General features: G+C 40.1%; 1 protein-coding gene across 1 annotated transcript in view; it reads left to right on the top strand.

Annotated features, from left to right (window-relative positions):
• The window catches only part of LOC311050063 (uncharacterized protein), a gene marked incomplete at its 3' end in the record, with an annotated part of 32,227 nt that extends 16,242 nt beyond the window's left edge, over window positions 1-15,985 (top strand). The window contains exons 2-8 of the mRNA XM_084064029.1: window positions 12,931-13,048; window positions 13,137-13,355; window positions 13,612-13,782; window positions 14,126-14,269; window positions 14,468-14,520; window positions 14,730-14,862; window positions 15,785-15,985. Coding sequence (XP_083920155.1) covers window positions 12,998-13,048; window positions 13,137-13,355; window positions 13,612-13,782; window positions 14,126-14,269; window positions 14,468-14,520; window positions 14,730-14,862; window positions 15,785-15,985 — 972 coding nt within the window. The 5' untranslated portion in view covers window positions 12,931-12,997. The remainder of the gene's footprint in view (window positions 1-12,930; window positions 13,049-13,136; window positions 13,356-13,611; window positions 13,783-14,125; window positions 14,270-14,467; window positions 14,521-14,729; window positions 14,863-15,784) is intronic.
• Between the last annotated feature and the right edge of the window lie 10,204 nt (window positions 15,986-26,189).

The raw sequence follows: 26,189 nt of genomic DNA, 5'->3' as shown, positions 1-26,189 counted from the left end.
AGAAGGTTTTGGGATAAAGCAAGAGAGGCGAGGTTTGGATGTTTGTTTGGATATATACGGAGGAGGGATGAGAGGTATATTGGGAGAAGGATGCTGAAGATGGAGCTGCCAGGCAAGAGGAGAAGAGGTAGACCAAAGATGAAGTTTATGAATGCGGAGGGAGACGACATGCAGGTGGCTAGAGTGACCAAGGAAGATGCCGAAAACAGAAGCAGATGGAAACAGATGATGTGATGGGAATTGGCCGGGAAAAAAAGAAAGAAGTGAAAACAAGTATTTTTCATTGTATTTTGATTTGATCCACAGATTGCAGGAGTTTAGCCATCAGTTCGACAACATGACCTCACATCAGCAGCAAGTGGTCCTGACGGAACTAATAATCCCTTTCCTGTCCCGACCACAGTCAGGACTAACTGCAATCTATCTATCTATTTTTACAATCTATTAAAATGTTATATTTTTTACAGGAAATATATTGACTGTATTTCCAGACACCTTTCAATGCCTTAATGTTTCATTCTGATCTGTCCCCTTCAGACCGAGGCCGTGTGTCCAACAGCAGTGTTTACTGGTTGGAGAACAACTTTGGTGCATTCTCAGGTCTTGTGTCTGTCAGTGAATTCCTGAATCTAAACCCAGGCTTCTCCCCTGTAAGACTTTAAAGTTGTTACATTACATAACAATGATGAATTATTAACTCCAAGAGATAATTACTTTTTAAATATAAAATAAAGTCCAGTGGTGGTGATCAAGTTTTTCTTGACTTTCTTTCCATCTAGCTGGAGGCTGTAAGGCTCCTGTCTCCAAAGCATAGTGCAGAACTTGTGGTGTTGCCTCTTCTTCCTGAGAAAGACGTTGTCATCCACGCAGTGTTTGACTATCTGACCAAATCTCCAAAGGAGAGAGGATAGGCTGAGTTTGTGTCCCACCTTGTTATGTTCTCTGGAAAGGTAAAAACTGTAATGATAGTAATATAAACTGTAACTATGCACATTTGGTTTAAAATCACAAACTCTTTTTGTCATTTTTCAGGGTGAAATTTCCTGCTTGTCGTACAAAATAATGTAAGTTATCTATCAGTATATTTTGTTTTTTGAAGACCAATTAGAAATAATTTAAATCATTATTTTTGGCCTATGTTAACCCCAACTTGTTGGGTCTCAGTTTCACCAGACTGGACCTGGCCATGTTTACTCTTCCACCGAGTGTAGCATCATCCATCACATACAACAAGCTGACTTTGCTTCATCAAATTCCACCAGGTGAGATCTTCGACTGTATGTACCTGAGTTAAAAGTGATGTATCACTGTGCTGTTATGTTCACATGTTATTAGCATTGGTTATGTTTTTCCCATTGCATTTTTAAAATCAACAAAACTTTTTCTGTCTATACTTAGGCTGCATTATCTACAGTGGAGAGGTAGGTACCTGAAATGATATTCACATTTTAAAGTCTAATTGACTAAATGTCACCAAATTAAAAACATTTCACTCTTTCTTTCTTTCCCAAGTGCAATGTTACTTCAGCAAATGGTAAGTGTATAGTAGTTTTGATTCATTGTTATGAATTTTAATGTGATTTATTTTCATAATGAATTAATTAATTAATGTTTTCACAGAAACAGACATTTGTGGTGGAATTAACAGGTGAGTGTTCTGAGGCAATGCTTACAATATCTCAAATATATTTAATGAACAAACATTTCGTTTTGCAACTCAAGAAACATTTGATATGTTTTCCTTTTCGGCTACCAAAGCACTGCACTACAGCTCCTCCTCAACAACGGACAGATGAATGGACGTTTTTGTGACTTTGGCATTGAAGAATACACGTGTGCTTCAGTAAGCCACTTAAGTCTCTCACATTGAACGCAACACTTATCATTTTCCAATTTTTACTTCATTAAAGGTTTCCTGTTTTTTCTGTTCTGCTTTGTCCATTATCTCCACCCAGGTGTCCATGTTGACAGCACAGGATCTGGCAGCAGTGATGAAGTGTAACCAGTCCCCCAGCTCCACTGGTTCCAGACCAGTCTGGAAGCTGTTCCTCTCTAAGACCTCTGGGGTGTTGGATGCAGCTCTGGATCTTCTTGCCAACGCGGTACAAAAAGTAGCTCTAACCAGACACTGAAAACAACTTTTATGGTGAAGACAGAATGAACAATCTCTAAAACGAATTAAAAGTAACACATCTGAATTCTGAAATTATTTAAATTTAAAGCTCATGTTTTTAATAATCTTAAAAAGATTTGCTAATGAAAAAAAGAATATCTCTATTATAGAGCCAGAATCTTTATCTACTATTCCATACATTAAATATCCTCACGTAATGTTAATGCAAATTTAATAATATTAAATATTGACCCATGTAATCCTTCCCCTAGTCCATGACCATGACTGGTCCATCAGCGTCTGTGGTTCTGGATGTGATTGGAGAGATGAGAGTGGCAATTCTGACTGCTGGATTTCCATAGACTTTTCTGTGCACCTTCATTCTTCCTGGGGGATGATTTTGATTTTGATGACTCCGTTGCCTTTTCTCTAGCTTCACCAATAAGCTAAGAAATAAGTATTTCTCATTCTGTGTTTGATTCACCAGTTTGAAGGAGTTTAGCCATCAGTTTGACAACATGACCTCACAGCAGCAGCATTTGGGCCTGAAGGAACTAATCCTCCCTTTCCTCTCCCGACCACAGCCAGGTACTGACTAACTGCAATATCTCAATAACAGTTTGGCTCTCATTTTCAAATGTATTTGCTAAATAAATATATTCCCATTCTATTCTCAATTAGAATGGGATATCTTTACTGGAAAATGTTTTGACTGGTATTTGCAGCCATTTTTCTGTTTGGATGCCTTAATATTTTGTTCTTACTGGCTGCAGAACAAGTTTGGGTCATTCTCAGTCCTTGTGTCTGTCAGAGAATTCCTGAATCTCAACCCAGGCTTCTCCCCTGTAAGACTTCATAGCTGTCACATAAAAAAGCCCGCTAAAGACTGATTAGACCAAATAGTTACCTTATTATTATTATCAAATAAAATCCAGTGGTGGTGATGATTATTTTCTTGACTGTCTGTTTCTGTGCAGCTGGAGGCTGTAAGGCTCCTGTCGCCAAAGCAGAGTGCAGAACTTGTGGTGTTGCCTCTTCCTGCTGAGAAAGACGTTGTCATCAACGCAGTGTTTGACTCCCTGACTGCATCTCCAACGGGGGGATTGGCTGAGTTTGTGTCCCACCTTGTTATGTTCTCTGGAAACGGTAAAAACATAAAGTAAAGATAATAGAAAATGTAACCATGCACATTAAGGTTTGAAATGACAACATATTTTTGCCACTTTTCAGGGAAACATTTCCTGCTCATCATACCAAATAATGTAAGTAGATCCATCAATATATAGTATTATGTTTTTTGAAGACAGGTAGATGTGATTTCATTCATTATTGGCTGATATTAACCCCGACTTGTTGGGTCTCAGTTTCACCAGACTGGACCAGGCCTTGCCTACTCTTCCTCCGAGTGTAGCATCATCCATCGCATACAACAAGCTAACTTTACTTCATCACGTTCCACCAGGTGAGATCTTCTATCTACATGATGTAAACATTGCCGTTACATTTACCTTTGATTTGTATCGGTTATTTTGTTTTGCCATGGTGTTTTAGAAATGAACAAAAGCCTAATATCTGCACTTTTCTTTTCTTAGGCTGCACCATATACAGTGGAGAGGTATTGACCTTAATTTGTAATCAAGCTTTAAATGTTAAGCAGAGTATTATGTTAATTTCAGTAAATTCACAACCATTTCACCCTTTACCCTTAAGTGCAACATTATTCCAGCAAATGGTAAGTGTTTATACTTTTCTATACCTACAGTACAGTAATTTAAAAAACATTATAATTATGGCATGGCAAGTTTATTTGTACAGCAGATTTCACACGTACATAAATATGGATAAATTAATACATTAATTCATTTACTCTCATGTTTTCACAGAAACAGACATTTGTCTTGGAGTTAACGGGTGAGTTTTTTTTAAGCAGCACATCTCAGCTTTAAGAATAATGTTGTTGTAATGCAAGAAATGTTTGATCATATTTTCCATTTCTCTACCAAAGCACTGCACTACAGCTCCTCCTCAACAATGGACAGATGATGAGTGGAAGGTTTTGTGACTATGGCATTGAAGAATACGCTTGTGCTTCAGTAAGCCACTAAAGTCTCTCAATTCTACTCAACAGTAGCTTTTCTCATCTTGACTTCTTTAAACATTTTCTGTATTTTCTTTCTGCTCTTCTTTCCACCCAGGTGTCCATGTTGACAGCACAGGATCTGGCAGCGGTGATGAAGTGTAACAAGTCCCCCAGCTCCACTGGTTCCAGACCAGTCTGGACACTGTTGCTCTCCAAGTCCTTTGGGGTGTTGGATGCAGCTCTGGATATTCTTGCCAACATGGTACAAAACGTAGCTCTAACCAGACTTGACAACATGACCTCACAGCAGCAGCATTTGGTCCTGATGAAACTAATCCTCCCTTTCCTGTCCCAGTCAGGTAGCTATAACATCTCAATAACAGATCGTATGGAAAACGTATTATTTCTAGATACCTTTCAGTTTGAATATGTTTCATTCTGATCTGTCCCCTCCAGGCCAAGGCTGTGTGTCCAACAGCAGTGTTCACTGGTTGCAGAACAACTTTGGGCCTTTCTCAAGTCTTGTTTCTGTCAGAGAATTCCTGAAGCTCAACCCAGGCTTCTCCCCTGTAAGACCTCATCACCTATAAAACACCAAAGAATGATTAGACCTTTATTAATTACTAGATTGTTTTAAATAAAATACAATCCAGCAATGAGTTTTTCTTGTTTTTCTTTATGTGCAGCTGGAGGCTGTAAAGCTCCTGTCTCCAAAGCAGAGTGCAGACCTTGTGGTGTTGCCTCTTGCTCAGAAAGACGTTGTCATCAATGCAGTGTTTGACTACCTGACTGCATCTCCAAATGAGAAAGGATTGGCTGAGTTTGTGTCCCACCTTGTCTCTGGGAAGGTAAAAACAATAAAGTAAAGATAATAGAAACAGTAACTGTGCACATTTGGTTTGAAATTATAACGTCTTTTTGTAACTTTTCAGGAAAACATTACCTGCTCATCATACAAAATAATGTAAGTGTATATCCGTCAATCCGTCAATATATTGTGGATTTTGAAGACTTGGTAGATGGGATTCCATTCATTATTATTAGCTGAAGTTAACCCCCGACTTGTTGATCTTCAGTTTCACCAGACTGGACCAGGCGTTGCCTACTCTTCCTCTGGGTGTAGCATCATCCATCACATACAACAAGCTGGCTTTATTCCAGCAAGTTCCACCAGGTGAGATCTTCTATCGAAAGGACGTAAAGTGATATTTAACTTAGGTTAATTAAGCTGTTACATTTACTTTTGATTTGCAATGGTCATTTTGTTATGCCATGGTGTTTTAAGAGTGAACCAAGGCCTTACAGTATCTGCACTTTTTTTCTTAGGCTGCATCATATACAGTGGAGAGGTATTTGCCTTAATTTTGTTTTCAAATTTTAAACGTTAAGTAGAGTATTATTTAAATGTCATCCAATTCACAACTATTTCCCCCCCTTTTTCCCCCAAGTGCAACTTTATTCCAGCAAGTGGTAAGTGTTGTATACTTTTCTTGACCTAGTAGTTTGTGAAACATTGTCAAGTATGGCCAAATGTATTTGTAAATGAAAATTTTATACACAAAGGCAATATCAATATTCTTTACATAAGGCATTTAAAGAGAGAAAAATATATCAAGAAACAAATAGAAGATAGAGTATGGAGAAAATGCATAAAACATTATGGTCAAAGTGCAGTTATAGTTTAACTTTTTCAGTCAAGTTGAACAATATCAGCAATAACTGTGCCTTCATCAAGAGTGTTGTATGTATATAGGAGCATCTGTCCTTATGTTCAGGCATCAACACATGGAACTTATGTCATTACTAGTTTTGTGTTTCAAAAACACGCGTCAGAGACGCCATGCCTTCCTAAATCCCTTTGAACAGAAATTGTTTCCAAACCACTTACATTCCCAGAACATATTCTCTAGTTATTTTTTTCAATCCTTAATTCGTTTGCACTGTTTTCACAGAAGCAGACATTTGTCTTGGAGTTAACAGGTGAATTTTATTTCTCAGATTTATTTAATAAATAATCATGTTGTTGTAATGTAGGAAATGATTGAACCTTTTTTTCCTTTCCTTTACCAAAGCACTGCACTACAGCTCCTCCTCAACAGCGGGCAGATGAGTGGAAGTTTTTGTGACTATGGCATTGAAGAATACGCTTGTGCTTCAGTAAGTCACTTAAGTCCCTAATTGTAGAAAGCCTGTCAGCGACGCCTAGTGGCCTGACATGGTACTTACCACTGACAGTCTATTTAGTTAGAGTGTTTGACATAAGCAGGACCAGTCAGACACGAAGATCTCTGTATGTTTCCTCCTGTTCCCTTGTTCCTTGATCCCCTATCCTTTGTGCGTCCATGAAACGATACCACACATTCACCCTCACACATTCATACTGTTGTAAGACCAATAACCCAATGTCCTTTGGAGAGAAATAAATGATTGGAAAGAAATCCCTTCTCCAGACTCCCCTGATTCTCTGACCGGAATCTAGTCCATATTCGCCGCCTCAACCAGTATATTCTATATAAAAGTAAACAGAGGTGTCCCCCTTCGTTACATTCATATTTTAAACAACAGAACCTTTTCTCATCTTGACTTCTTTAAACATTTCCTGCATTTCTTTCTGTTCTGCTCTCTCCATTTTCTCCACCCAGGTGTCCATGTTGACAGCACAGGATCTGGCAGCGGTGATGAAGTGTAACCAGTCCCCCAACTCCACTGGTTCCAGACCAGTCTGGAAGCTGTTCTTGTCCAAGTCCTTTGGGGTGTTGGATGCAGCTCTGGATCTTCTTGCCAACACGGTATAAAAATTGCTTTAACCAGACACTGAAATAAACTCAAATTAAACTGCTAAATTGTGTAATTAATTGGTATACAACAATGACCAAACACTGAAAGTAATTTAGTCAAACATCATATTGACACATGTAATCCTTTGTTTAGTCTGAGACCATGACTGGTCCATCGGCGTCTGTGGCTCTGGATGTGATTGGAGAGATGAGACTATCGATGCTGACTAATGAACAGTTGAGGGACAGTGATGTCATCAGGAAATGGTTCTCTGGACGTTTGAGAGGGTTCCTGTCATCTGCATCGGGATGCCTCAGTGGCAGTAACCTCAGCTGCCACACATACCAGCAAGTGTAAGTATTGACCTGGAGGCTATTATTCATCATTATAACCCAATCACATTAATGTGCAAATGTTCATGCTGCCGGTCATCAAATTATTGGCTTAGGATGTGACAAAAACAAAAAAAACATCCATGAATTCAAGTCTCCGTGGAGTGACTAATCGATAGAAAAAAAGTCATTTTGGGGGTGAACTATCCCTTCAATGTTTCATTCTGATCTGTCCCCTCCAGACCGAGGCTGTGTGTCCAACAGCAGTGTTGACTGGTTGCAGAACAACTTTGGGCCGTTCTCAGTCCTTGTGTCTGTCAGAGAATTCCTGAATCTCAACCCGGGCTTCTCCCCTGTAAGACTTATAACTTATAGACTTAAGCTTATACACACATAACATGGAAAAATTATCAAACATACACGTAATAGGTAATTACTTACTTAATATAATATATAATATATATATGTTACTGTAATATAAAATAATAATAATATTTTTCTGTATGTTTTTTTTTCGGTCCAGCTGGAGGCTGTAAAGCTCCTGTCTCCAAAGCAGAGTGCAGAACTGGTGGTGTTGCCTCTTCCTGCTGAGAAAGACGTTGTCATTAACTCAGTGTTTGACTACCTGACTGCGTCTCCAGAGGAAAGGGGATTGGCTGAGTTTCTGTCCCACCTTGTTATGTTTTCTGGAACGGTAAAAACTATAGCATGATAATGAGAGAAACAGTAACTGTGTATGTTTGTTTTGAAATGACAACCTCTTTTTTTTGTCATTTGACAGGGAAACATTTCCTGCTCATCATACAAAATAGTGTAAGTTTATATCAATATTTTTGTTTTGTTTTGTTTTTTGAAGACCAGGTCAAAGTTATTTAATTCATTATTATTGGCCTATGTTAACCGCAACTTTTTGGGTCTCAGTTTCACCAGACTGGACCAGGCCTTGCTTACTCTTCCTCAGAGTGTAGCATCATCCGTCACAAACAACAAGCTGGCTTTACTTCAGCAAGTTCCACCAGGTGAGATCTTCTAGATCTGCTGTATATGTTTACACTTGACTTCATTTGCAATGGTCATTTTTGCTTAGCCATGGTGTTCTTAAAATTGAACCAGATCCTTATTATATCCAATTTTCTTTTCTTAGGCTGCACAATATACACCGGAGAGGTAAGTACCTTCATTTGAATTTAAGCATTAAATGTTAAGCAGAGTAGTGGCTCATTGTCTGCTAATTCACAGTGTGGTATTATTTTATGAAGAATCATTTTGTAAGAAATGTTTTATTTTATTTTCCAATCTTCTAAAGCACTGCACTACAGCTCCTCCTCAACAATGGACAGATGAGTGGACGTTTTTGCGACTACGGCATTGAAGAATACGCTTGTGCTTCAGTAAGCCACTAATTATGTCTCTCATATTTAACTCAACAGTAGGCTACCCTTTCTCATCTTGACTTTCTCATTTACTAATATAAATCTTGTGATAAACATTTTTTTTTAAACTCTTTATTTTCAGAAGTTTTATCAGACAATACATAAAATCAAATAGTACAAAAAAGTAACAGAAAAAAAATTGTGATAAACATTTGTGAAGAATTCTGCTTGCATCTCCCCGTTCCTTGTAGACATTTAACCCTAGCAACCCTGCAACATCGCTGATTCTGGATTCCATTGGAGAGATCCGACTGGACACCTTCAGCTCAGACAACTTTGAGAAACCTGCGTTTATTGATCTGTGGTTCAAGCAAAGGCTCAGCCCATTCCTGCCAGCTGTGTCCAAAGAGTTCCTGTCCTGTCTCACCACTAAAAACCTATATTGCCTCTCCTACCAAGCCCTGTAAGTGTCATAGCCCCCAACACTGTAACTGTTGTACATAACCTGGCTGTGAGCTTCACTGTTGTGTTGTACCAGAGTGCTCCACTCATACACACAGTATATGCTGTACCTTAGACCTGTTCTTTGCCACAAGAGCCAACGATCAGTAAACTCAAACAATATGAATGTAACTATTCAAGGGCCCCTATGCTAGAGATGTTCATAGACAGTTGAGCTGCGTGGTTCATTGGCAGATGACCACCATGGGTAGTGTAGAAGTTATGCATATGTGTTACATACATCTGTATACATTCATTCAATACAACATTTTACCAATCACTTTACTGCTAAACTAAATACATTATAATGAATGACCTTTCAACTGCTACCTGTCAAACACAGTGTTGAGGTCTTGGGTGAGCACCAGTCACAGATGGAGCCTTCCAGACCGGTCACTGTGTACCTGTACTTCATCAAGGCCTTCCTCACCAGGAACATTCAACCACAGGTTAGGACTTCCATTCATCCTAACTGCAAATCAATGGCACAAGCTTGATGAATACCTTATATCCTACAGCAGTGATTATCTATATTTCAAAATCTAAATAAAAAATGAAATATGTTGATGTATTATGTACTTCCTGGTCCAGATCCTAGCTGTAGTTCACAATATCCAGCCAGTGGAGAATGGTTGCAGAAGAACTTTGGAGCCTTTGCTGCTGTTGTCTCATTCCGTGACCGAGGGACGCTCTACTCCAACTTTTCAGCGGTATTGTTTACAGTTTTTTTTTTATAGAATATAATGTGTTTCCTGTCTTAAAATCTCTATGGTACGCTGTTCATTTTAAATCTCTCTACACTGTTTGTGATATTGTGTATCCACTCACTGTATGTGTGTGTGTGCGTGAGTGTGTGTGTGTGTGTGTGTGTGTGTGTGTGTGTGTGTGTGTGTGTGTGTGTGTGTGTGTGTGTGTGTGTGTGTGTGTGTGTGTGTGTGTGTGTGTGTGTGTGTGTGTGTGCGTGAGTGTGTGTGTGTGTGTGTGTGTGTGTGTGTGTGTGTGTGTGTGTGTGTGTGTGTGTGTGTGTGTGTGTGTGTGTGTGTGTGTGTGTTGTATGCTTGCATGGTTGCAGATGGAGTCCCTGACCCAGCTTACAGTGACACAGTTAGCAGAGGTCTCGTCCACACCTGGTCAGCTCACCTCATCTTCTCAGGTCGCCATGGTGATGAACCACGTTCCCAACAAACACCTCACAGCGTTCTTCGATGACTTCTCGCCTGCCATCCTGGTGAGAGGGGGACACATTTCAACATTAAACCGCCTTTTCCAGTGATGGAAAGTAATTAAGTATATTTAGACGGTAGAGGTATATTTAGATGTAGAGGTACTGTACTTTGACTTTACTTGAGTATGTCAATTTTTCAATACTATACTATACTTCTACTACACTGCATCTCAGAGGCAAATCTAGTACATTTAATCCACTACAATCATTTGAAAACTTTAGTTACTAGTTACTTTGCAGATTTGGATTATCAATACAAAACATATGTATAATATTAACCAATTACTTACTTAATCTCCATTTCATTACTCTCTTTTTCTGCAGGCTCATGAGAGTTCGTTCCCCGCTACAGTGAGGTCTGCCATGTTGCAAGTCGTGTTTGACCGCGCCAACCTCTCTGAGCCCTCTGTGGAGAACAGCAGTGTGCAAGCGTGGCTCCACATGCGCCTACGCCCCCTACTGGTTGACCTCTCACCGAGCCATGTCGGCCCTTACTTCAGCATTGTGGCAGGGAGGAGCTGTGCCACAAAGCAGCAAGCGTAAGTGGAGCACCTTTACCTGTTCTTTTCCTTGGGGATAGCAGGGGGATTGCCCTTGGCCTTTAGCTGAAAGTTTTTTTGTGGGAAACATTGGGTGTATTCCCAGTGGGTGAGAGATCATGGGGTAAAAAGTATTATATTATCTTGTAATATAATACTATAATATAATATATCCTGGTTGACACACTTACTTTTTTATTGTTGTTGACCTACAAACTAGTGGCACAGTAACAATATCTTTAGAATTTGACCTTTTAGTATGCCTTCTCTTTTTGTGACGCAGAGTTACTGTCCTGAATGTGATTCTATCAACACTTGGGGACGTCACACAGACGGAGATACACAATCACATCATTCAGTCTCTCAAAGGTAAAGGACGACCACAAAGTAAACACTGTAGCTCATGAATGAATGAATGAATGAATGACAGGCAGCATTCTTACTGTACATCTATCTCCCCTGTTCTTATAGGATCAACTCCTCTCCGCTGCTATGGTGACAACTACAACCTCCGTTTCTATGGTTTCCTGGAGAGCTCATTCATGGGATTCCAGTTCCCCAACCTGTCCACGTTCATGTCGCTCATGCCCAGCGACAGGATGCCTCAGGTGTGTGTGTGTGTGTGTGTGTGTGTGTGTGTGTGTGGAGGGGGGGGGGGGGGGGGGGGATAACCAGTGGTCTAAAGTGACTAAGTTAAATTTTGAGGAATTTTTCCTCTTTTTTTTCCCCCTTTTGCTTCTACTTCACTACATCTCAGAGACAATTTTTGTAAAAAAAATCCAAGATGAAATACGCTAAAGACCTGAAAGTGCAGCACAAAATAGACGCTCAGGTTATCATCACGTTGCTGTGGTTTCCAGCATAGCGGTAACGCAGCGCTCCTATTGAAAACAATTCAAAACATACGCTGCACTCAGGGGAAAAAAACGCCTTGGTGGACACACAGCCCCTATGAGAAAAATGGCTGCTGTGTGAATAATGCTCACGTTTCCGTTATGCTACTGTAACTGTGTCTTCAGCTGCTGAACTCCATGACACCTTCAGACCTTGGCAGTTTCCTCCGTCGCCCTGGTGTTGTTGACGATGAGGGACAACTCTGCCAGATCTACCAGAACTACATTCAGACTACTGTGTTCCTGGAGAACGTAGGCACTACACAACCACAGAGCAGACACTCATGTGTATATATAGTGTATACATGATACTGTATACAGTATAGAGCAGTTGTTCTAACATTTTCATGTCAAGGACCCCCAAATTGCTTGTATTTGGACGTAGACCCCCATTTGACTGCAGTCCAGAGACCCCATAAGAGAAGATTTGTTAAAAACTAAAATATTTTTAAAAAAATGTGAAAAGTCAAAAGTTATGCTAACATAAAAAGCTTGTTTCTATGGTGGTCCGTTGTACTGTGAACTCCCTCAAGGACCCCACTTTACGTATTGTATTGTATGCTGACTGCAGGAGAGACTCCCTGCGGTTGTGCGGCGTCCCACGCTGCCTCGCGTCATTTTCGATTTCTTTGGCTATTCAAAAATAGCAGATCTACAAGTTTATATTCACGCTATGAACTTGTAGATCTGCTATTTTTGAAAAATAGTGAAAATGTGTGCAAATCTTTGAATATATATATTTCTAAAGAGAACATTTTTAACTCAAATCTTTGCTTCTGGGGTCCCTGGAACTAAATATTTTGAGATGGGGATCCACGGCCAAATACATATCATTTTGGGGGTCCTTGACATGAAAGTGTTCACTGATATAGCAACATACGTTTTTTTTAGGATTTAGTAGACATTTGTAGAATATATATTCAAAGATTTGAAAAAAACAATGCCAAAGAAATCTAAAAATGACACAGATTCTTTCCCGGTCTAAATGGGTTAACCCTGGCATCCCTATTTTAGCGTTTTTTATTTTAATTTTTACAAATCAAACCCAGTGCCTAAATGTGTCAGCTCACTGACGATCTCCACTCACTGCTTCCAGGCTTCCTCTGCTGTGTCGATGCCTTGCCCCTGGTGCATCTTTCAGTCAGCTGACCTCCTCACAGAGCATGATCATTCTGTACAACCTGACAACACACTGCACAGACCTCGACCCAGAGGTAACACATTCACACACATGCGCCGCACACATTCATGCTTTTGACACTGACGGGTTGTGTTTAACCCTTAATCTCCCATTTGTTGTAGATTGCTGCTGCTTTGGCAGGCAACAGTGGTGGCAACCTCAATGCAAACTACATCACTGCCCTCGGCAGGCAGTGCGTGGGCTTATCCTCCGGCCAACTCGCCGGCGCAAGGCCGGGAGACATCCATGCCTCGCTTGGCATTCTCAGCGCTGTAAGCGGCTGGAATCTGGGTCAGGCCATGGCAATCATCCAAGCCCTGATGACTTCAGGATTGTTTCAGGTCGGTTTATGTGCGTGTGCGTGTGCGTGTGCGTGTGCGTGTGTGTGTGTGTGTGTGTGTGTGTGTGTGTGTGTGTGTGTGTGTGTGTGTGTGTGTGTGTGTGTGTGTATGTATGTGTGTGTGTGTGTGTGACTTGTCCTGGATTCACAGAAGGAAAATGCAAAACAAGGTCTCTCCCAGTGCCAAAGATAAAGATGTACAACATCAGTCATGCTCTCATGCATGTGGTAACCTATCTCCATGCTTCCACCCACAGATCAACAGTGCCTCATCGTTGTTCACTCTGGGTTCTCTGGTGGTGGGCCTTCCTGCATCCACCATTAATGGCATCGGAGGCTCTCAGCTTCTTACTGCCGGCCAGAATCCCACGTTTGTGACACACATGGTGACTGCGCCTCAAGTCATCAAGCAGACCGTTGTCACCCAGGTATGAGAGTTACATGTGCTACTGTATACATGTTATTTAGATAGAATAGAGTAAACACAGTGCTTAGAAAACAAGAATGATACAAAGTATCTTGCATATAGCATTGTGGACTCAATCAAACTGAGCTTGTTGTAGAATTGACATAACCACTAAAACTGGGAGAAAAGGTGAAGTAAAAAAGAGAACAGAAGAAAATGGAAGTGATTCATTACTGATGCTGATACTGATTTATTTTTCTCATTTTTTTATTATTATTATTATTATGTCTGCTTCTCTACTGGGGGGGTTGTGATCTCCTTCAGGTTCGTATATAACAATTACATCCTTTTTTTCCTCACACTAGATTATATCAGTGAACAGCAACAGTGCGAACATCATACAGAATGTTCCTGATGATCTGGCTGGCGAGATCCCTCGCGCCCTGCTGCAGGGCTTCACCAGCTCCACTGGCACTGTGCTCAACCCAAAGAAATGGAAACAAGAGCAGGTAGGGAATGCAACACACATGCATACTTCATGTACACATAAAGTAAACACACACACACACACACACACACACACACACACACACACACACACACACACACACACACACACACACACACACACACACACACACACACACACACACACACACACACAGGTAGATGTATGTTCAAACAAGCTGCTTATTTTCTTTTTCCAGGCAGTATTGTTCATTGACACAGTAGCTACTGGATATGAAAGCAGTCCAGATAAGTAAGTTGTGAACACATTTCTTCTAAAAAATAATAATAATAATAATTTCCAAGGTGGCCAAAGTAATGTGGCATTTGGTATGACACAGTGTAATGGGTAATGTGTGTGTGTGTGTGTGTGTGTGTGTGTGTGTGTGTGTGTGTGTGTGTGTGTGTGTGTGTGTGTGTGTGTGTGTGTGTGTGTGTGTGTGTGTGTGTGTGTGTGCATAGTTTGACATCATACGTGCTCCAAGGGTTCACATGCACCAGAGTGACGACTATGGCCAAGGTTCTCATCAAGAAGCTGGTCAAATCCTGTAGGAGGAAGAAGAGGAGGAGGAAGGTCGTACTGCAGGAGACACAGGTGAGTGTGTGTGTGTATGTATGTGTGTGTGTGTGTGTGTGTGTGTGTGTGTGTGTGTGTGTGTGTGTGTGTGTGTGTGTGTGTGTGTGTGTGTGTGTGTGTGTGTGTGTTTGTCCATTTGAAAATATTATAAGTTTTAAAAATATTCCAAATTATTCCCATCTTTCAAGATTTTTTTAAAATAGCAGATCGACAAGCTCACACTGTGTTGCATCGCAATGCGTTATGAGCTTGTAGATGTATATTGGGTTAAAGTGGTTTTGGTGATGCTGGGCCCCCCTGGAACCTCCTCAAGGATGGGGGACCATACTTTGAGAACCACTGTGTGTGTGTGATAGAGAGAGAGAGAGAGAGAGAGAGAGAGAGAGAGAGAGAGAGAGAGAGAGAGAGAGAGAGAATCATAATATGAAGGTGGGAGATAGACAATGTTTGCTGCTTGCCTCACCAACAGCTGACCTGCATGTACAACTACATCAAAGGAGAAGCAGATGTCACCACCTTCAGCGACTACCCTCCAGATGTTCTCCTCTATTATGAGTAAGTACAGTATGAATGATACTCACAGCTGCCCTTAATGATATGGACTTAACCCATTAAGACCTGAGGCCCATTCTGCAAATGCCTTCAAAACCGTGACTTCTCTGGAGTGAGTGTGGACAATCTGAACATTTTTGCTGAAAACATTGATTTGATTGTATGTACTTGACACTACAATTTCAGTAACTTAATAACCTTTCAACCTGGCGTATATTTTGGGCATGTCATCACAGGATTGCAAGATTTTCAAAAACGTAATAGCTGATTTGCGAGTGTGACATTATAATTCGATTACGTATAAAATAGGGCTTCAGTGGTTAAATCTCATATCCTGCCCTCTCCTATTATGTCCTGTCTGTCTCTCTCTTGTCTTAAACGTGTCCAGATGGAGGTTCTACACCTCCTGACTCCGAAGCAGACTGCAGAGATGCTGCTGGTGCCTACTCCTCCAGAGAAAGACGTCATCATCCATGCAGTGTTTGACCATCTGACACAGTCTCAAGGAGACTTTCCTGAGTTCCTGCACCACCTGGTTCTGCTCGCTAGAGAGGTAACCTCATCTGTAGAGCGTCTTATGACAGCTTAAAAAACGTACAGCAAAATATAATAGTAATTATAATAATAATAATTATTATTATAATGCATGGACTTTTATTTTATTTCTTAGGTTAAGCCACCCTGTGATGTCTACCAAGTCATGTGAGTGTGTTGTGATGATGTTAAATGGCTTACATTTTAAAGGGGTTACACCATGAACGTAAAAAAAATATATTATATATAAATATTGCCCCCTAATACGTATTAAACAGGTTGTAAGCCTAAAAAAACAATATTGACCCATGTAATCCTTCCCCTAGTCCATGACGATGACTGGTCCATCGGCATCTGCGGTTCTGGATGTGATTGGAGAGCTGAGAGTGTCGATTCTGACTGATGAACAGTTGAGGGACAGTGATGTCATTGGGAAGTGGTTCTCCGGACGTTTGAGAGGGTTCCTGTCATCTGCATCAGGAGAGTTTCTATACTGCCTCAGCAGCAGGAACCTCAGCTGTAACACATACCAGCAAGTGTAAGTATTGAGCTGGAGACTTCTTCCATCTGTATACCCTTTGACTGAATTTTCCCACCTGGGGCTATCATCTTTATGTGGATGTATTTCACATTTAATCTCCCATAATGGGGTGTTTGGATGAAAAGCATAGTTAAGTCACAATGTTTTGAATTTCTTTTCTTTTTTCTTGTGAGTAAAAAGTCGGGTAGCACTTTACAATAATGACCCGTTATAAAGCATTTATAAACGTTTATAAGTAGTTTGTAGACTATTAACAAATCATTAACAACCTGTTTGTTGACATTCGTAAATGATTACTAAAACCTTTATAACTACGGTTACAAATCATCTATAAAGGTATTAGTAACTATTCATGAATAAGCCCTGTATAATACATCTGTAAATGATTATTAAATCATTTGTAACTGATGATACGTATTGGTAGCTTGTTCATGTTTAACATATGCTTTGTTAAACATTCCTAAAGTATCTATAAATCCTTAGTACATGTTATTATGTGCCCTATAGTAAAGTGAAGACAGTTCATCATTTACAACTGTCTGTTAATGTGTTTGTTCATGTTTAACATGCTTTGTAAAACATTCCTAAAATATCTATAAATCCTTTGTACATGTTATTATGTGCCCTACAGTAAAGTGAAGACAGTTCATCATTTATGACTGTCTGTTAATGTGGACTTTCTCCTTACCTGTTGCAAACTACCTGGCTTTCATGAATGCAGACACCAAACAATTACTAGAATTATCATTCATGTTAAGCAAATGATGCGTAAGACATTCGTAAAGAGTATGTAAACCATTTGTGGTGTTAGGGACCAAAAAAGTCACTACAAAGTACTACCAATCAACTCTAAATTGCCTGAAACGTACTCCTAACAGGTTTTTGGGGGGACGATTTTGGCTTCCACACTTAGTGATTATTTCGGATTTAACTTTCGTTTCGGTGGTGACCAACTTTCGTTTCGGTAGTTTGATTACAAAATGTAAGTTGTGTAAAAAATAATCTGACTATACTAAGTTGTTATTTGTTTGTTTAAGTCAGGCTATACTCTACTCAGAGTCATAAGTTTACAAAATGTACTAAAGTACAGTGAACGTCTGTGCGGTTTGTCTTCATCACTGAAAATAACGTACATGTAAACTGATGTCATGTGCAGTTGGGGTGAAGAAACACAACCATTTCACTCCTAATAATACCTATTTGATTTGACATCCTGACTTGCTGCTGTAGCTGAGGCTTGAACCTGTTACCTGCGGCTCACTAGTCAGTGACTCTATCCATTCACCTACAGCTGTTTCCTTAAATCTGTGGTTCTGAAACGTTTTGTTGTCAACCCCCCAAATTGACATGTATTTGGGCAGCGGACCCCAATGTGAAAAGATGTAGTGTCAGGGCCCCCCATGAAAATGATTTATATTTATGCTGTAACACATTTTTTAAAAGTTATTTGTCTTGTTTGTTGTTCAAGTCAAAGCACCAAGAAGGCTGTACTTGTCAGCCATCTGTTAGCTCAATGGGTTGAGACGCAGTATTCATGATCCAGAGGCCATGAGTTCAAATCCCATTGATGTCTTTCCTATGATTCTTTCCTTTGCAGACTGGCTTCCAGAAGATCAACTACCAGGAAGGCTATATTTGTCATCCAACTGTTAGCTCAATGGGTTGAGACGCAGTATACATGATCCAGACGCCATGAGTTCAAATCCCATTGATGTCTTTCCTATGATTCTTTCCTTTGCAGACTGGCTTCCAGAAGATCAACTGAAAACTACCAGGAAGGCTGTACTTGTCAGCCATCTGTTAGCTCAATGGGTTGAGACGCAGTATTCATGATCCAGAGGCCATGAGTTCAAATCCCATTGATGTCTTTCCTATGATTCTTTCCTTTGCAGACTGGCTTCCAGAAGATCAACTGAAAACTACCAGGAAGGCTATATTTGTCATCCAACTGTTAGCTCAATGGGTTGAGACGCAGTATACATGATCCAGACGCCATGAGTTCAAATCCCATTGATGTCTTTCCTATGATTCTTTCCTTTGCAGACTGGCTTCCAGAAGATCAACTGAAAACTACCAGGAAGGCTGTACTTGTCAGCCATCTGTTAGCTCAATGGGTTGAGACGCAGTATTCATGATCCAGAGGCCATGAGTTCAAATCCCATTGATGTCTTTCCTATGATTCTTTCCTTTGCAGACTGGCTTCCAGAAGATCAACTGAAAACTACCAGGAAGGCTGTATTTGTCAGCCATCTGTTAGCTCAATGGGTTGAGACGCAGTATTCATGATCCAGAGGCCATGAGTTCAAATCCCATTGATGTCTTTCCTTTGCAGACTGGCTTCCAGAAGATCAACTGAAAACTACCAGGAAGGCTGTACTTGTCAGCCATCTGTTAGCTCAATGGGTTGAGACGCAGTATACATGATCCAGAGGCCATGAGTTCAAATCCCACTGGTGTCTTTACTGTGATGCTTTCCTTTGCAGACTAACTTCTAGAAAAACAAGTTAAAACCACCAGGAAACCTGTAACTCTCAGCAAACAGCTTAGCTCAACTGGTAGAGCGTCTGTCCAATAACATGACTTGACTTGACTTGAGTGGGTTCGATTCCCACTCGAGTCAAGTGTCCCTGGTATCTTGGGGCAACGGATAAATTGACTGATATCCTTAGTGATGCTTCCCTTTGCAGACTAACTTCTAGAAAACAAGTTAAAACCACCAGGAAACCTGTAACTCTCAGCCAACAGCATAGCTCGACTGGTAGAGCGTCTGTCCAATAACATGACTTGACTTGACTTGAGTGGGTTCGATTCCCACTAACGTCAAGTCCCCGGTAAATTGGGGCAGCGGATAAATTGACTGATATTTACCGGGACACTTGCCTCGAGTGGGAATCGAACCCACTCAAGTCAAGTCATGTTATTGGACAGACGCTCTACCAGTTGAGCTATGCTGTTGGCTGAGAGTTACAGGTTTCCTGGTGGTTTTAACTTGTTTTTCTAGAAGTTAGTCTGCAAAGGGAAGCATCACTAAGGATATCAGTCAATTTATCCGTTGCCCCAAGTTACCGGGGACACTTGACTCGAGTGGGAATCGAACCCACTCAAGTCAAGTCAAGTCATGTTATTGGACAGACGCTCTACCAGTTGAGCTATGCTGTTGACTGAGAGTTACAGGTTTTCTGGTGGTTTTAACTTGTTTTTCTAGAAGTTAGTCTGCAAAGGGAAGCATCACAGTAAAGACACCAGTGGGATTTGAACTCATGGCCTCTGGATCATGTATATACTGCGTCTCAACCCATTGAGTTAACAGATGGCTGACAAGTACAGCCTTCCTGGTAGTTTTCAGTTGATCTTCTGGAAGCCAGTCTGCAAAGGAAAGAATCATAGGAAAGACATCAATGGGATTTGAACTCATGGCCTCTGGATCATGAACACTGCGTCTCAACCCATTGAGCTAACAGATGGCTGACAAGTACAGCCTTCCTGGTAGTTTTCAGTTGATCTTCTGGAAGCCAGTCTGCAAAGGAAAGAATCATAGGAAAGACATCAATGGGATTTGAACTCATGGCCTCTGGATCATGAATACTGAGTCTCAACCCATTGAGCTAACAGATGGCTGACAAGTACAGCCTTCCTGGTAGTCTTCAGTTGATCTTCTGGAAGCCAGTCTGCAAAGGAAAGAATCATAGGAAAGACATCAATGGGATTTGAACTCATGGCCTCTGGATCATGTATACTGCGTCTCAACCCATTGAGCTAACAGATGGCTGACAAGTACAGCCTTCCTGGTAGTCTTCAGTTGATCTTCTGGAAGCCAGTCTGCAAAGGAAAGAATCATAGGAAAGACATCAATGGGATTTGAACTCATGGCCTCTGGATCATGTATACTGCGTCTCAACCCATTGAGCTAACAGTTGGATGACAAATATAGCCTTCCTGGTAGTTTTCACTTGATCTTCTGGAAGCCAGTCTGCAAAGGAAAGAATCATAGGAAAGACATCAATGGGATTTGAACTCATGGCCTCTGGATCATGAATACTGCGTCTCAACCCATTGAGCTAACAGATGGCTGACAAGTACAGCCTTCCTGGTGCTTTGACTTGAACAACAAACAAGACAAATAACTTTAAAAAAATGTGTTACAGCATAAATATAAATCTTTTTCATGGGGGGCCCTGACACTACATCTTTTCACATTGGGGTCCACTGCCCAAATACATGTCAATTTGGGGGGTTGACAACAAAACGTTTCAGAACCGCAGATTCCAAGGAAACAGTTGTAGGTGAATGGATAGAGTCACTGACTAGTGAGCCGCAGGTAACAGGTTCAAGCCTCAGCTACAGCAGCAAGTCAGGATGTCAAATCAAATAGGTATTATTAGGAGTGTAATGGTTGTGTTTCTTCACCCCAACTGCACATGACATCAGTTTACATGTACGTTATTTTCAGTGATGAAGACAAACCGCACAGACGTTCACTGTACTTTAGTACATTTTGTAAACTTATGACTCTGAGTAGAGTATAGCCTGACTTAAACAAACAAATAACAACTTAGTATAGTCAGATTATTTTTTACACAACTTACATTTTGTAATCAAACTACCGAAACGAAAGTTGCTCACCACCGAAACGAAAGTTAAATCCGAAATAATCACTAAGTGTGGGGGTCAAAATCGTCCTCCCAAAATCCTGTTAGGAGTATGTTTCAGGCAATTTAGAGTTGATTGGTAGTACTTTGTAGTGACTTTTTTTTTTTTCACCATTGTACCGAAACGAAAGTTAAATCCGAAAAAAGCACTATGTGTTGAGGCCAAAATTGTCTTCTGTTGAGGCCAAAATTGTCTCCGAAATCGGTACACCATTGTACTGAAACGAAAGTTAAATCCGGAAAAAGCACTAAGTGTGGAGGCCAAAATCGTCCTCCCAAAATCCTGTTAGGAGTACGTTTCAGGCAATTTAGAGTTGATTGGTAGTATTTTGTAGTGACTTTTTTTTTTCACCATTGGCATCAGTGATGAAGTGTAACCAGTCCCCCAGCTCCACGGGTTCCAGACCAGTCTGGAAGCTGTTCCTCTCTAAGACCTCTGGGGTGTTGGATGCAGCTCTGGATCTTCTTACCAACACGGTACAAAAAGTAGCTCTAACCAGACACTGAAAACAACTTTTATGGTGAAGACAGAATGAACAATCTCTAAAACTAATTAAAAGTAACACATCTGAATTCTGAAATTATTTAAATTTAAAGCTCATGTTTTTGATAATCTTAAAAAGATTTGCTAATGAAGAAAAATGCTGATAAAAAAAATCACTGTCAGGCAAACAGTCTATCAAGAATATCTCTATTATAGAGCGGGAATCTTTATCTACTATTCCATACACTAAATATCCTCACATAATATTAATGCAAATGTAATAATATTAAATATTGACCCATGTAATCCTTCCCCTAGTCCATGACCATGACTGGTCCATCAGCGTCTGTGGTTCTGGATGTGATTGGAGAGATGAGAGTGGCAATTCTGACTGATAAACAGTTGAGGGACAGTGATGTCATCAGGACGTGGTTCTCTGGACGTTTGAGAGGGTTCCTGTCATCTGCATGGTTTCTACGCTGCCTTAGCAGCAGGAATCTCAGCTGTAACTCATACCAGCAAGTGTAAGTATTGACCTGCATGTATTTTAGCCCCACTAGCAGCAGGGCTCTAAGGATGGCTACTGTATGTTGGTTGTTTGGTCTATACGTCCATCTGTAACTTTGGTCCCAAAGAAGATGTCTTGAAAACTACTGGCTGGATTTCCATATACTTTTCTGTGCACCTTCATTCTTCCTGGGGGATGATTTTGATTTTGATGACTCCGTTGCCTTTTCTCTAGCTTCACCAATAAGCTAAGAAATAAGTATTTCTCATTCTGTGTTTGATTCACCAGTTTGAAGGAGTTTAGCCATCAGTTTGACAACATGACCTCACAGCAGCAGCATTAGGGCCTGAAGGAACTAATCCGCCCTTTCCTCTCCCGACCACAGCCAGGTACTGACTAACTGCAATATCTCAATAACAGTTTGGCTCTCATTTTCAAATATATTTGCTAAATAAATATATTCCCATTCTATTCTCAATTAGAATGGGATATCTTTACTGGAAAATGTTTTGACTGGTATTTGCAGCCATTTTTCTGTTTGAATGCCTTAATACTTTGTTCTGATCTGTCCCCTACAACAGCAGTGCTTACTGGCTGCAGAACAACTTTGGGTCATTCTCAGCCCTTGTGTCTGTCAGAGAATTCCTGAATCTCAACCCAGGCTTCTCCCCTGTAAGACTTCATCGCTGTCACATAAAAAAACCTAAAGAATGATTAGACCAAATAGTTACCTTATTATTATCAAATAAAATCCAGTGGTGGTGATAATCTTTTCTTGACTGTCTTTCTGTCCAGCTGGAGGCTGTAAGGCTCCTGTCTCCAAAGCAGAGTGCAGAACTTGTGGTGTTGCCTCTTCCTGCTGAGAAAGACGTTGTCATCAACGCAGTGTTTGACTCCCTGACTGCATCTCCAACTGGATTGGCTGAGTTTGTGTCCCACCTTGTTATGTTCTCTGGAACGGTAAAAAAACATAAAGTAAAGATAATAGAAAATGTAACCATGCACATTAAGGTTTGAAATGACAACATATTTTTGCCAGTAAAGTAAAAGTATAGACAATTGGAAATACTCCAGTAAAGTAAAAGTACCTTCTAATTGTACTTTAGTAAATGTACTTAGTTACTTTACACCACTGGATATTTCATACCAGTGTATTGAAGGATATCTCTTTCTCTTCCACAGGGAAGTCATGTGGCTCTGCTGGGGAAATCTCCAACGGTCAGTTTGTGTACACCGGATCAAAGTTTGGAGACTCTGCTACAGGTGTCTGTGATTAAGGGTAAGAACATTATAAATATATATAAGAACTAGGGCTGGGACTCGATTAAAAACATTTATCAAATTAATTAGAGGCTTTGTAATGAATTAATCACAATTAATCACATTTTAATCGCATATCAATATTTTACTTGAGAACAGGGAAAGGCAATTTTTTCATACGTCTTTTAAGTACATGTAAAAAAATAAAAGGCTTAAAAATACTAAAAAGAAGGAAAAACGTTGCGACGCTGAGGAGGAATAGCCAAAGTATAAAAGGTCATAATTATTGTGATGCTATATTAACACATTTTGATGTCTACAAAATGCATAAAAATCTTTTGAAAATAGCAGATCTACAAGCTCACAATGCGTTGCATCGCGACGCATTGTGAACTTGTTGATCAGCTATTTTCAAATAGGCGAAATGTATATAGGGCTGAAGTGGTTTTGTAATCTAAATCTACAAAGTAACTAGTGACTAATGTTTTCAAATAATAATAATGATTTATTATTTATATTTGCCTCTGAGATAGTGGAGTAGAAGTAAAAGTACTGAAAATTGGAAATACTCCAGTAAAGTAAAAAATACCTCAGAATTGTACTTATTTACAGTACTTGAGTACATGCACTTAGTTAATTTACACCATCGATAATAAAATGCCCAAAATAGGGTCACCAGTCTGCGTGTGGGATTTAAAAATATTTAATAAGTGAAAAGTATCAACAAGAGCATACGACAAACAACTACATGGGATCCAATGGACAACAGGTTATTTTCCCCATTTGCTGAAAAGTAACCTCCGACAATTTGAACGTTGATGATGTTTTTTGTTTTTCAATGACAACTGAAATACCGTATTAAATGTTTTTGTGCACCCAGAGATCCTGCAACATGGAATAGAGACACTTTGAACAACCTGGGTATTCTGCCACTGTACTTATCATCGACCTTCTACGATAAGTTTGATAAAGTGAGTAATAGATTGCCTTGGCTCTGTTAAAGGGATAGTTCACCCGAAAAAATACTTTGTTTCTATCGATATATGTTTCTATCGATTAGTCACCCCATGGAGACTTGAATTCATGGATTTTTTGTTTTGTTTTTGTCGCATTCCTAAGCCAATAATTTAATGACCAGCGGTTCCGGTAGGAGACACAAAGGAGACTCTTTGTGACTCCTACCGGAACCGCTGCCGGTCATCAAATGCCACTCCTATGAATTCAAGTCTCCATGGGGTGACTAATCGATAGGAAAAAAATGTAATTTTGGGTTGAACTATCCCTTTAACATCATTTCCACTTTTCTGTTGCTTCGTGCATTTGGTCATGTCTGTCTGTTTGTCCATCACTTTTATTGGGATTGGCGTTTTCATTTTGCCCGAGCAGAAAACTAAGCGACAGTTCCTGAAGGCATTCCTTAAAGTCCTTAGGCGGGATGGAGTGAAGAGGTGGAAGAAGAGGAGAATGAAGAAAGCCATCAGGCATTCCATTAGGAACAGCAGGACAAAACCATCCACCAGTAAGTCTCAGCTCCTGGGTTAGGGTTTTTTTTCCACCATTGTACCGAAAATTTATAATCTGAAAAAAGCACTAAGTGTTGAGGCCAAAATCGTCCCCCCAAAAACCTGTTAGGAGTACGTTTCAGGCAATTTAGAGTTGATTGGTAGTACTTTGTAGTGACTTTTTGTTTTTCACCATTGTACCGAAACGAAAGTTAAATCCGAAAAAGCACTATGTGTTGAGGCCAAAATTGTCTCCCCAAAAACCTGTTAGGAGTACGTTTCAGGTAATTTAGAGTTGATTGGTAGTACTTTGTAGTGACTTTTTTTCTTTTCACCATTGTACCGAAACGAAAGTTATATCCGAAAAAAGCACTAAGTGTTGAGGCCAAAATCGTCCTCCAAAAAATCCTGTTAGGAGTACGTTTCAGGCAATTTAGAGTTGATTGGTAGTACTTTGTAGTGACTTTTTTTTTTTTTCACCTATGTACCGAAATTTTCGTTTCGGTACACCATTGTACCGAAACGAAAGTTAAATCCGAAAAAAGCACTAAGTGTTGAGGCCAAAATCGTCTCCCCAAAAACCTGTTAGGAGTACGTTTCAGGCAATTTAGAGTTGATTGGTAGTACTTTGTAGTGACTTTTTTTTTTCACCATTGTACCGAAACGAAAGTTAAATCCGAAAAAAGCACTAAGTGTTGAGGCCAAAATCATCTCCCCAAAAACCTGTTAGGAGTACGTTTCAGGCAATTTAAAGTTGATTGGTAGTGACTTTTTTTTTGGTCCCTAACATTCATCGAGCTCTGGACTTAGTCATTTTTTTTTCGTTTCGGTAGTGACACCATTGTGTCACTACCGAAACGAAGTTAAATCCGAAAAAATCACTAAGTGTGGAGGCCAAAATTGTTCCCCCAAAAACCTGTTAGGAGTACGTTTCAGGCAATTTAAAGTTGATTGGTAGTGACTTTTTTTTTGGTCCCTAACATTCATCGAGCTCTGGACTTAGTCATTTTTTTAGTCAATTTTGGCCTCCACACTTAGTGATTTTTTCGGATTTAACTTTGTTTCGGTAGTGACACAATGGTGTCACTACCGAAACGAAAAAAAAATTGTTCCCCCAAAAACCTGTTAGGAGCACGTTTCAGGCAATTTAAAGTTGATTGGTAGTGACTTTTTTTTTGGTCCCTAACATTCATCGAGCTCTGGTGTCACTACCGAAACGAAAAAAAAATTGTTCCCCCAAAAACCTGTTAGGAGTACGTTTCAGGCAATTTAAAGTTGATTGGTAGTGACTTTTTTTTTGGTCCCTAACATTCAT

The sequence above is a fragment of the Gymnoscopelus microlampas genome (assembly GCF_963454915.1).
Source record: "Gymnoscopelus microlampas genome assembly, chromosome: 8".
NCBI classification, from domain to species: Eukaryota; Metazoa; Chordata; class Actinopteri; order Myctophiformes; family Myctophidae; genus Gymnoscopelus; species Gymnoscopelus microlampas.
This window is presented reverse-complemented; position numbering and strand designations above follow the sequence as displayed.